This window comes from Phycodurus eques, chromosome 10, assembly GCF_024500275.1.
Source record: "Phycodurus eques isolate BA_2022a chromosome 10, UOR_Pequ_1.1, whole genome shotgun sequence".
Classification (NCBI taxonomy): Eukaryota; Metazoa; Chordata; class Actinopteri; order Syngnathiformes; family Syngnathidae; genus Phycodurus; species Phycodurus eques.
The window spans coordinates 17,379,725-17,391,410 of record NC_084534.1 but is presented as its reverse complement, the minus strand read 5'-3'; the positions used below and the strand labels follow the sequence as shown (position 1 = coordinate 17,391,410).

Genomic DNA, 11,686 nt, shown 5'->3' with positions numbered 1-11,686 from the left:
TTAAAACACATTAAGATGTAATTTATGTTGCTTTGTAATGGTAAGTGGTCAACTGTTATGAGACTATCTTTTAGTTTTTATTTTTAAAATGATACAAAACTCCCCCAAAACCATGAATTTGTTGGTCAAAAAGACACAATTTTCATAGAATGACCCAATCGTGGTTGTCTATGGGCGTAGCTTTCTCTTGTAGTTTGACGTGCGCATGCGCAATCGTGTGACCGCGCAGTTCCTTTTGCTCGAGACGTTTGAAAGCTGGCACGGCGAGCACGAGCGTGCGGTGTTTTGTGTGCGTGTGAGACTCCTAGCGCTACATCTCACACTGACGGTAAGGCTGCCTGCTTGTTCGCAATAGTGACTGGGACTTCAAAAACACACACTGGGATCCATTAGCTATTAGATCGCGAGGAGAAGCCTTTAGCTTAGGAATGAGCTAACTTTATCCCTGTATTAGCAAGTTAGCGCGAAAGGCTAGCCGTGGTTTTTATTTACAAGTGCTGACACTCCATGCTGCTTGAATGATTTATCTCCCGTCTCTGGAGCTGAGATAACATTATAAACCAAACTAAACATAATTTAAAAGCTTTAAAATGTACACCAGCGCGTACCAAGAGATGTCAATTTTCCAGCCTAGCTTTTAGACGTCAAACTGATCTGGAGTCAGCTGGGCCAGTTGAGTGAATGCTGGAGTGTAGCATCTGTTGCTAAGTTAGCTGCGAGCGAGCTAACGTCAAGGCTAGGCTGAAATTTTGAATGATTAGTAGTAAGGGGGGCGATGTATAGTGTGACAAAAATACTGCCCAACTTTGACCTGTCCGTTCGTATATTTAAACGTAATGTTTATTCAGATAAAACTACACCAGGCCCTTAACGTTTAAATGAATTAGCCTTAACGAATGAGCCAAATTCTCATTGATACTTTTTCGACGCTACTCCACTGGTTTCTAACTTGGATGTAGTTCGGTACAGTCTTTCATTTTATTTATTTATTTTTTAATATCGCTTGTCATCATTAGGATAGAGGTTGAGCTGGTACATATCCCAGCTGACTTTGGGCAAGAGGCAGGGAACAGTTTGCACTGGTCGCCAGTAAGCACTCATATAAATACCTATGGACGGTTAAGGTTTACTCACTTGGTGTGAGAAGCACACCCTGGATTAGGACAGGTCGCCAGTCAATTGCAGGACAGAACCAACCAAAGCAAACCAAAAAGAAACAACCATTCACGCTCACATACACACCTCTGGACATTTTAGAGCGCAAGTGTCAAACTCAAGGTCCAAGGGGGGCACATCCGGTCCACCACATCAGTTTGTGGTCCCTAAAAGAAAATCATTCAAATCAAGCAACCACGGGCCCCAGGAGTCAAACCAAGAGACATATGAAAAATTGGTTTGACACTCCTGATTTAGTCTTCAGTGAAGCTAAAATAACTTTGCAGGAGAAGCGAGGAACGCCCTGAACTGGGACTGGTCGCCAGTCAATTCTAGACAAACAACTCTTCGCACCTATAAACACCCCAGAGTTGTCAATGAACCTCAGCCTGCCACATACCGAATGACGCAACTAAACTTAGTTCTCATGAGTGGCCGTCCGTCGGCCACTAGATTTGCTGCGATTTAAAATTTGAATGGCAGTTGAACGGTGTCTGAATGTTGTAGATTAGGAGTGGCCATTTTAAATGATGGATGGACATAAGACTGAACACTTACTAACCGGGTGTATGACCAAAATTCCATTTTAAATATGGACAAAATATGTGCATATAATTTTTTTGTCTTGAACCAATGTGCATCACAGTTTAATATATTTTATACCCAAAATGCATGTATTTAAGGTCACTCAGTTTAAAGCAAACAACAAAAATGACCACATATTGTGATCTCCCCCCCATCACCGCAAAGGGCTCTCATAAAAATTGCCATTCAACGATGGCACAAAACTACTGAACAGAAAAACATTAAGTGCAAGAGTGTGGACTGCGGGCTTCCAGCTTTCAGAACAAAAATTGTTTTAGGGTATAAAGCGACATCCAGCTAAGCCATATCAGTGCCATATCCGTACAGTATATACTGTACAGTAAATGTGTTGTTTTTCAATAATACTTATCTATATTTCAAATTTATATTTCCTGTGGCTAAAAAGCAAAGCCTGGAGAGTCTCTGTCGCTGAAATGCACAAGTGCACTCAATAAATCACAGTAGACAAACAACCATTTAACACCCACATTCACACCAGTTGACAATTAAAAGCAAATGCATTTTGCTAGCAGTGTCTCACTCTTGCCTTCTTCCTCCCAGTAGCAACCATGGAACTGAATGATGCAAACCTACAAACCCTCACAGAGTTCCTCAGAAAAACACTGGACCCAGACCCAACTGTCAGACGTCCAGGTTAGATGAGCAGGCATTTATTAATATTTTGTTATTTTCCTCCATCTGTCCGTCGTCTATACAGCTTATCCTCTTTAGGGCTGTGGGTTGTTGTTGTTTTTTTTAATATAAAAATGTCTGTGTGTTTATGTATGGTTTATGCAAAGACTGCTAAAAACATTCTTTGCTACTGTCAATGGGCATGTTAGTGATGGGTTGTCACCTGCTTTGTATTCTTTCTCTTTCATAGCTGAGAAGTTTCTTGAGTCCGTGGAGGGAAACCAGAACTACCCCTTACTACTTCTAACTTTGCTTGAAAAGTCCCAAGACAATGTTATTCGGGTCTGCGCTGCTGTTACATTCAAAAACTACATCAAAAGGAACTGGCGCATTGTGAGTTTTATGACTGCTGTATTACGATTATTTTGTTATTGATGTCGTGGCGTTTGTTATGAATTTTATGATTTATTGTATGATATTTCTCTAAAGGTTGAAGACGAGCCGAACAAAATTTCGGAACAAGATAGAACAACAGTCAAAGCAAACATTGTTAATCTGATGCTAAGCAGTCCAGAACAGATTCAGAAGCAGGTAAACAATCATAAAGTGTATTAAGGAGTTTCATTCGTTCTTTTATGTTTTTAAATCAAGCCTCTGTTGGTTCTTCTTTTTCAGTTGAGTGATGCTATCAGCATCATCGGACGGGAAGACTTCCCTCAGAAGTGGCCCGACCTTCTAACAGAGATGGTGACCCGGTTCAGAAGTGGAGACTTCCATATTATCAATGGAGTGCTCCGCACTGCACACTCTCTCTTCAAGAGGTAGAGGTCATTTCTGGAAGATGCAAACAGGCATTCTAATCCAATGCAATTAGCAAATCGCACAACCGCTGTTCACAAGCTGTCTTTTCCATGTACAGTATCACACTAGTGTCTATCACTTTCCTCTGTCTACTGAAAACAGTCTTGCCCATTAGTCCCAGTATAACCTTTAAATCAATCCACATTGTACTGAATGCCTCGCTCTTTGTCTCCAAATTGTCTATCCCCTCAGGTATCGCCACGAATTTAAGTCAAATGAGCTTTGGTTGGAGATCAAACTAGTTCTCGACACATTTGCCTTACCTCTGACGGAGTTGTTCAAGGTTTGTCTTATTGTTTGTCTTCCATTTCTTCCATTCCAGAAAACCACACACATTTTGAAACCATCAATGTCCACCGTAAATATATATATATATTTTTTTCCTTCTTTGTTACAGGCCACTATTGAGTTGTGTCAGACTCATGCTACTGCTATCAAGTGCGTTGAAAGTCCTCTTTCTCCTCACTTACACTGATCTCCAAGCTTTTCTACAGTCTTAACTTTCAGGTCTGTGATGTTCATTCAATGTATGATAAAAGAATTGTCCTAAAAACCTCTTGTCACTCTGGACAAGCTAGTCTTTGTCATTCTGTGCTTTGTCACGCTAAGGAATGGATCCCCTTAATGAGTCATTAATTTATATTGGCCCCGAATTCTGTGTTGTTGTACAGGACCTTCCTGAGTTTTTTGAAGATAACATGGAAACCTGGATGACCAATTTCCATGCGCTTCTGACTTTGGATAATAAACTTTTACAAACAGATGTAAGTGTTTACTTTGGTTGTTTTATTTAAATAATAATAAGAAGAAAACTTGCACTCAAATTTGCATTTCCCCCCCCTGCCCCCCCCCAAAAAGGTTTATAGTCTTTGCTGTTTGATTTCTTAGGATGAGGAGGAAGCAGGTCTCCTGGAGCTCCTGAAGTCACAAATTTGTGACAATGCTGCGCTTTATGCTCAGAAGTATGATGAAGAGTTCCAGCCATATCTTCCTCGTTTTGTCACTGCTATCTGGAACCTCTTAGTTTCTACAGGCCAGGAAGTTAAATATGACCTGGTAAGTTTACACACTGAAATTCGGTGCCGTTTCATTTTTGTGTCAAGTCTGACATTTAATCCGTTTTGTTTTGTTGTAGCTTGTGAGCAATGCTATCCAGTTTTTGGCATCGGTCTGTGAAAGGCCACACTACAAACATCTATTTGAGGATCAGAATACACTCACTAGCATTTGTGAGAAGGTCATTGTGCCCAATATGGAGTTCAGAAGTAAGTGAATGGTTTATTAGTAGTCTTTGATGGCATGTGGAAATGTGCTTGTATACGAACATGCTCTTGCTATTGTGACTTTTGACTGTCTTGTCTGCAATACTTGGTTAGGTGCGGATGAGGAGGCTTTTGAAGATAACTCTGAAGAATATATCCGGAGAGACCTTGAAGGCTCTGGTAAGGATGAAATTGTTGCCTTACTTAATGTTTGGTGATTGATTCAACAGTTTGACATTAAAAATAGATAACATTTCATTGTCAAATGTTATCTTTATTGCTCATCAACATGAGTTTGAGTGGTAATGCCAGGTAGTGATAAAAACAATGCCTTGCATGTGTATCAGTTTATTTTCCATATCCTTCATTCATGGCCCTCTTCTTTTCTCAGACATTGACACTCGACGTAGGGCAGCCTGTGACTTAGTAAGAGGTCTTTGTAAATTTTTCGAAGGCCCAGTCACAGCCATCTTCTCTGGGTATGTGAACTCGATGCTGGCCGAGTACGCAAAGAACCCTGGTGCTAACTGGAAGCACAAAGATGCCGCCATCTATTTAGTCACGTCACTAGCATCAAAAGCACAGACGCAGAAGGTATTGGTGATGGTTTTGTTCGTGTATTATTAAATGATCACATTTGCATAATTGCCTCTTGTTTCCCCCCTAGCACGGAATAACACAAGCCAATGAATTGGTGAATTTGACTGAGTTCTTCGTGAATCACATTCTCACAGACCTAAAATCCGCTAACGGTAAGACGTCACCTTATTAGCTCCCTGCATAGTTGCGGTTCGGCACCCGCAGATTCACCTATTCACAGATTTTTTTTTAAAACTTATTTTGTTTTACTTTAAGGTGAACCAACCCTTAAAATGTCTATTAGCGGTATATCCCCGGTTATTCAATATTAGTTTTTTTTTTCAGTGGAATTATAATGGCCATCAATTATTCGCGGATTGATGCTATTCGCGGCATACCTTGTCTCAATTTCCTGCAAATAGCCGGGGTCCACTGTACGTATAGAATATGAAAAATGCCTGCAATGCATTTCATTTGCTTTTGTCAGTCTAATTCAAGTTTCTTCAGCTTGTCCAGGCTGTTTTCGCCATTAACTCTTAGAAGTCAGCCTCGAACTAATTCTGCATGAGACGAGTCCTAAAGATCGAAAGCCAAAGGTTGTTCAAAAAGAAAAAATGGGATGTACAAAATGCAGTGGCCAATTATTCTTCTTAAAAGTATATGTACTGTATATGTTTTGACATTTATATGCAAGGGCTTGATAATGTCATTGCAGTCAATGAATTCCCAGTGTTGAAGGCAGACGCCATCAAGTATGTGATGATCTTTAGAAGCCAGGTATGCTGAAACGCCTTCTCCTTTGTGTATACATCCCAATGCTGAATAACTAAGAAAATTACTTGTGCCTCTCTTTCAGCTTCCTAAGGAGCAACTGCTGCAGGCTGTTCCTCTCTTGATATCTCACTTGCAGGCAGAGAGCACTGTTGAACACACATATGCTGCCCATGCTTTGGAGAGGCTGTTTACTATGAGGGGCCAAAACAATGCAACACTGTGAGTGTCTAGCGGTATATAGTGAAACAGATTGACCTTATTATTAAGCTCAACTAATGCCATCTACCATGTGCAGATAGGAGTGGGCTGGTTACTGGTTTCAAGGTATACTGCAGTTTTAAAAACTCCCTCAGCGATATGAACTGTTTTTTTTCCCCATGTTATTTTATCTTTTATTGGGGGGGTTGTAAGTGCAGGCAAAGTAACACGAACCCTCCCCCCATTTTTGGTGCAAGCAGTCAGTGATCCCCACAAATTTTCCCCTTATTGAAAAAGTCTGCAACAAGAGTTATCTTGTCTACAATTGTTGAAATAAATACTCTGGACTCGGGACTGAGGCAGATAACGAGCAAAGTAGCATGGCTAAGAACAGCTTGTTTCTGCTCTGACCTCACTTCACAAAGTGGAGAAAAGCAGTGACGTACCTCCACAGTTTCTGAGAAATAAAAGGACGTTTACTGTTGTGCTATATTTAGATTTTATTTAGAAAAAACAATTTATGTTTTTTACATTTACTAATGCAGGTAATATTCTATATGTTGTTTAAAGATAAGAGGTTGCGTTCAGTGGTAAAAAGTCATTTACACAAACAGTTTAAAAATACATTTTAGAGCTGTGAAACTGCAATATTTTTGCTCCAGGTCATCATACAGTCAGAATCTGATACCATATCTAGTGCAAATATATGTTAACTATGTTGTGAAACTACTCCTTTTTGACTGCTCGTATCTCAGTATCACTGCTGTGGAGATGGCACCTTTTACTGACATGCTCCTCACCAACCTGTTTAAGGCAATGGCACTTCCTGGTTCATCAGAAAATGAATACATCATGAAAGGTGAGCTCGACTTTGTCCTCTAAATATTCTCACCAGGTAGCCGCCTACATATTTATTTGATGTTGCCTTTGTTTCTTTTTCTTTTTTTCCCCCCAAGCCATCATGCGAAGCTTCTCACTGCTCCAGGAATCCATTGTTCCTTACATTCCCACTTTAATTGATCAGCTCACTCAGAAGCTACTTTTAGTCAGCAAGGTAGCCTGCACTCACTTGCTGTTTTGTAAATACAAAGCACTTTTCCCACAATGCCTGTGTGTATTTGGAATACAATAAAGTCTTTTTGTGTGTCACCCTCAGAACCCGAGTAAGCCACACTTTAACCACTACCTGTTTGAGTCCCTCTGCCTGTCTGTTCGGATCACCTGTAAGGCTAACCCTGCCACTGTTGGCAGCTTTGAGGAAGCTCTCTTCCCTGTTTTCACAGAGATCCTCCAGAATGATGTCCAGGGTCAGCTTTCTCCATTAAACAATGTTGTGGAAATATCCTGTTTGTGGAGATACAGTGGCTGTTGGCTGATTGAAGCCCATGCGTTCATCTTGACTTTTGTGCCTTGTTGCAGAGTTTCTCCCATACGTATTCCAGGTGATGTCGCTCCTCCTGGAGATGCATTCCAACTCAATTCCTTCTTCCTACATGGCTTTATTCCCTCACCTACTGCAGCCTGTGCTGTGGGAGCGTACGGGTAACATCCCCCCTCTGGTGCGCCTGCTTCAGGCCTACATGGAAAAGGGGGGTGCCACTATTGCTGTATCTGCTGCTGATAAAATAGTATGTGATAGCAGTTTTGTGCACAACAAAAAGTATTAATGTCCTACTTGATTTTACAGTTTTTTTATTTTTGCATTATAGTGTCCTCCCCACCCAAAAAAAGAGACATTTCAAATGTAAATATCCAAGTAACTACATGTCCTAAATAAAATCACAATTAAACAGGATTCATGTTTAAAAATACAAAATGTATTTGTCAAGATTATGTATTCACATGGATTTACATTTTGTAGCTGGGTTCACAATGACACAGATTTTATTTCGCTTGAATTTTAGCTGTGTAAAATAAGAGTGGTAGGTACTGTGATCTTCTGTCTTCACCCTGGGATGGGGGGGGGGGGGAGATGGAATTTGGTTAGTTTTTAGACCTCTTTCAAATTTGATATCAATTGAGCGACAATTGGCTATGTCATTAGACTATGAAATTGTAGCAATTTACTGGGGACACCCTGTATACAGTAAATAATTTCACTATGTACACCTGTGTTATTTAATGCATAAAAGATTGGTTCATTTGGTTACCTTATTTGGCTAAATTAGAAAAAATAAATAAATATTCAAATATCAGAAAAGCCTCTCATGTAGCGTAGCACACCACAGCTACTATGATAAACGTTATGAAAAGCCTAAAAGCTAAACATTATTATACGTTATTAATTATAAAATTGTGTAATGCTACCTAATGTTTTGGTCAAGTGTTTTTGTTCATTAGCTGAGAGGTTAATGCCCACTTAAATTATCTTCATCTTTCCTCCTCAGCCTGGACTGCTCGGTGTTTTCCAAAAGCTTATTGCCTCCAAGGCAAATGACCACCAAGGATTTTACCTGCTCAACAGCATCATCGAGCACATGCCCCCGTAAGTCTGCTCTTGTCTCAGCCTCTTTGAACTTTGAGTGGTGGCCACGATTGACTGCTCATGACACTTTTCTTGCTGTTTTTTTAAATATTTTTTTAAATTTTATTTTTTTAATGTTATTTATTTTTTTGGTCAGAGAGTCCCTCACTCAGTACAGGAAGCAGATATTCATTTTGCTTTTCCAGAGACTCCAAAGCTCCAAAACCACCAAGTTTATCAAGAGTGAGTATAGTCATTTAAGTTCACCGCATTACCCTTCTAAAGTGTGTGCCTATGAATTTCAAAGTATACAGTGTATTGTTCCATTACATAATGGGTTATCAACAGTTCCCTTTTCATATCCTCCTCACAGGTTTCTTGGTATTTGTCAATCTGTATTGTGTCAAGTACGGAGCTATTGCACTCCAGGAGATTTTTGACAGCATCCAACCTAAGTAAGTCAGTTTGGAACGTGTCACCATTGATCAAGTTCGAGTTGGGTCACAATGTGAACATGACAGCTTATGTTGTACAATGGCAATATGCTTAGTTGCTCTTTGCCAAGGCGCAAATCTTGCCAAACACGAGACAGGTTGTCAATCATGTCCTCGGGTGGCTCCGTTTATTTTTAGATGTGGAAAAACTCATGAGTTATTATTTTGGTGAGTCGATGGATTTTAATTCAACTTAGTAAGATGTGTTATGGGAAGTATATATTGGATGGATACTATCTAAATTACAGGCATTCTGTCAGAGTTTTTTAAAATGGCTCTCAAGATATCTCTGTCATGTTATAGTTTCTATGCAGTTTGTTTCAAATGGGGTGTGGCATTAGGTTTGTGAACTGCAGCTAAGCCTGTCGCATTACAATTTTTTTAAGATATAAGATGTATATATTTTCCCAAAAACTATCACGATAAACAATGCTGACGTTTTTTTTATGCCTCTGAAATCATGAAAAATAAGGCCCGTTATTTATTTATTTTTCTTTTAAATCAGTATTATTGTTGGTAGAAGTTCCTTTTTTATTTCTCTATTAAATTGTTTTCTTTACTCTGCGATCGAAATGCTCCTAGGTTTGTAATAATAGAGAGCTGCAAGACTGGCTGGTCCGCAGAAGATGAGCCCTTCACCAATCAATCAAATATACGTTGATGTTCGCTATAGTCAACTACTGGCTGAATAACGTGTAACTCTGAGGTTATGCTTAATAAACAGTTAACTTTGCCGTGGAGAGAGACTGTGCTGTGGTGTCGGAAGCTGTTCAGCTCCTTAGCTAGCTGGCGCGTTAGCTTGCAAGCTAGCAAATATAATGAACAGTCAACTTTATCGTGTGTGTTAATTGGGGCGTAACACACACACAACAACTCGAAATGAAGTGCTGACGTTTTAAACGACATCACCGCTGTGGAGCAAGCTGTTTAGCTCCTTAACACGCTAGCTAGTTAGCTCGCGGGCTAGCAAACGCAATAAACATTGAACTTTTCCTGAAGTGTCTCTGTTGTGTGAATCTGCATGCTGCACATGCAGCAAGGCTGTGGAGTATTGGACGAAGCAAACACTGGCAACAGCGTACTGGTCCGCTGATGTTCCATGAGCCCACTAGCGGCTAATGACCAGCCGTCCAATGCTGTGGGCTTACTGTGTGATCCGCGCGCTGGTTGACCAAAACAATGACAATTTATTGAGTCTGGAAAAACTATCGTGTCCATTTTATTTATCAAACTGGAAGTCAACATAGTAATTATCCTTACAGTCCTAGCTGAAGTCCAAGATATTTAAGCTTTGAGGAGCTGAAGATCTTATTTCTCAAGAGGCATCTTGAATGTGTTCACAATTACCTCACACTTAGCTCTCCATACAAAATAGAATGTCAACTAACATTATTCAATGTATCGTATACTCTATTTATGTCTTGTGTTTTGTCCAGAATGTTTGGTATGGTCTTGGAGAAAATCGTTATTCCAGAGGTTCAAAAAGTGTCTGGAACAGTTGAGAAAAAGATCTGTGCTGTTGGTATCACAAAGGTACTCACTGAATGCCCTGCTATGATGGACACAGAGTACACGAAGCTCTGGTAAGCGGTCAGCCCCACTTGTATTTACTTTAGTCAAAGTGCATGCCATATGAAATAAATGGCTGGAGGACTACTTGCTGACAGTTTCATCCTAATGGATGGGACTTGTAAAGATGCCCTCCTTATAATTTGAAATTCCTTAATTGTACATCCTACATAATTGAGTATGTGTTCGGTCAGGACCCCACTGCTCCAGGCCCTCATTGGTCTCTTTGAGCTGCCCGAAGATGACAGCATCCCGGATGATGAGCATTTCATTGACATTGAAGACACACCCGGCTATCAGACTGCTTTCTCACAGCTGGCATTTGCTGGAAAGAAGGAGTACGACCCCATCGGAGATGCTGTCGGCAATCCTAAAATATTGTTGGCCCATTCGCTCCACAAGCTTTCTACAGCCTGTCCGGGAAGGGTATGTTTTTTTATGGAAAGCGCTTAAGCGTGTGCTAAACATTTTGATCAGGGCTTCTCTAATGGGTTGTTAATCTTTTGGTGTAGGTTCCATCAATGCTGAGTAGCAGTATGAATACTGAGGCCCTCCAGTTTCTGCAGACTTATTTACAGGGAGCCAACGTGCAACTTGTCTGAAAGACAATGCTGTTCAGTTCAAAAGGATGCCGTAATCGTTACACGCTCGACTACCATCAAACAATGGAATCCCCCCCCAGAGGTAATCATTGACCACTTAGGGTTTTCTCTTGAAGGTGATGATTAGTTTTTAAGTGTTTTAAAGACGATGACCAAACGGTAGCTTAACACACAGTTTTGGTTTTTGCGCTCTTGCGTTTTGTTGTGAGCCAAAAGTTGGAAGAAGAAACAAGCAAAAATCCATCATTCACTTTTTCCACCAGCAGCTCTAGCAAAAGACAGTGAACATCTGATTTAAAATTTATTTGGGATTTTTTTGTATGTTTGAATTGTGTTGCATGTTTCCTGTAGCTTTGTTCATGTGTAGGCTGTTTTGACAGTTTTTATGTGAATAAAAAGAGGCACTTGTATAGCATTATGGCCTCCGCATCACTTCAGTTTGTACCTTGGGTATGTGCATCACATTCTCCAATGTGAATAAAATTAGCGGTTTAAATCCCCTTATTTTGG

General features: G+C 40.2%; 1 protein-coding gene across 1 annotated transcript; it reads left to right on the top strand.

Annotated features, from left to right (window-relative positions):
* The first annotated feature begins 237 nt into the window (after positions 1-237).
* cse1l (CSE1 chromosome segregation 1-like (yeast)) lies at positions 238-11,591 on the top strand. The gene is given in 26 exon segments (XM_061688680.1): positions 238-328; positions 2,305-2,394; positions 2,624-2,766; positions 2,863-2,964; positions 3,049-3,194; positions 3,427-3,517; positions 3,632-3,679; positions 3,682-3,741; positions 3,906-3,998; positions 4,123-4,290; positions 4,370-4,499; positions 4,611-4,676; positions 4,888-5,090; positions 5,164-5,248; positions 5,791-5,852; positions 5,932-6,068; positions 6,803-6,906; positions 7,004-7,101; positions 7,204-7,354; positions 7,467-7,675; positions 8,435-8,532; positions 8,669-8,754; positions 8,885-8,966; positions 10,442-10,588; positions 10,769-11,000; positions 11,087-11,591. Coding segments are annotated over 25 exon segments (2,916 nt in total). The 5' UTR covers positions 238-328; positions 2,305-2,309; the 3' UTR covers positions 11,177-11,591.
* Positions 11,592-11,686: the final 95 nt, after the last annotated feature.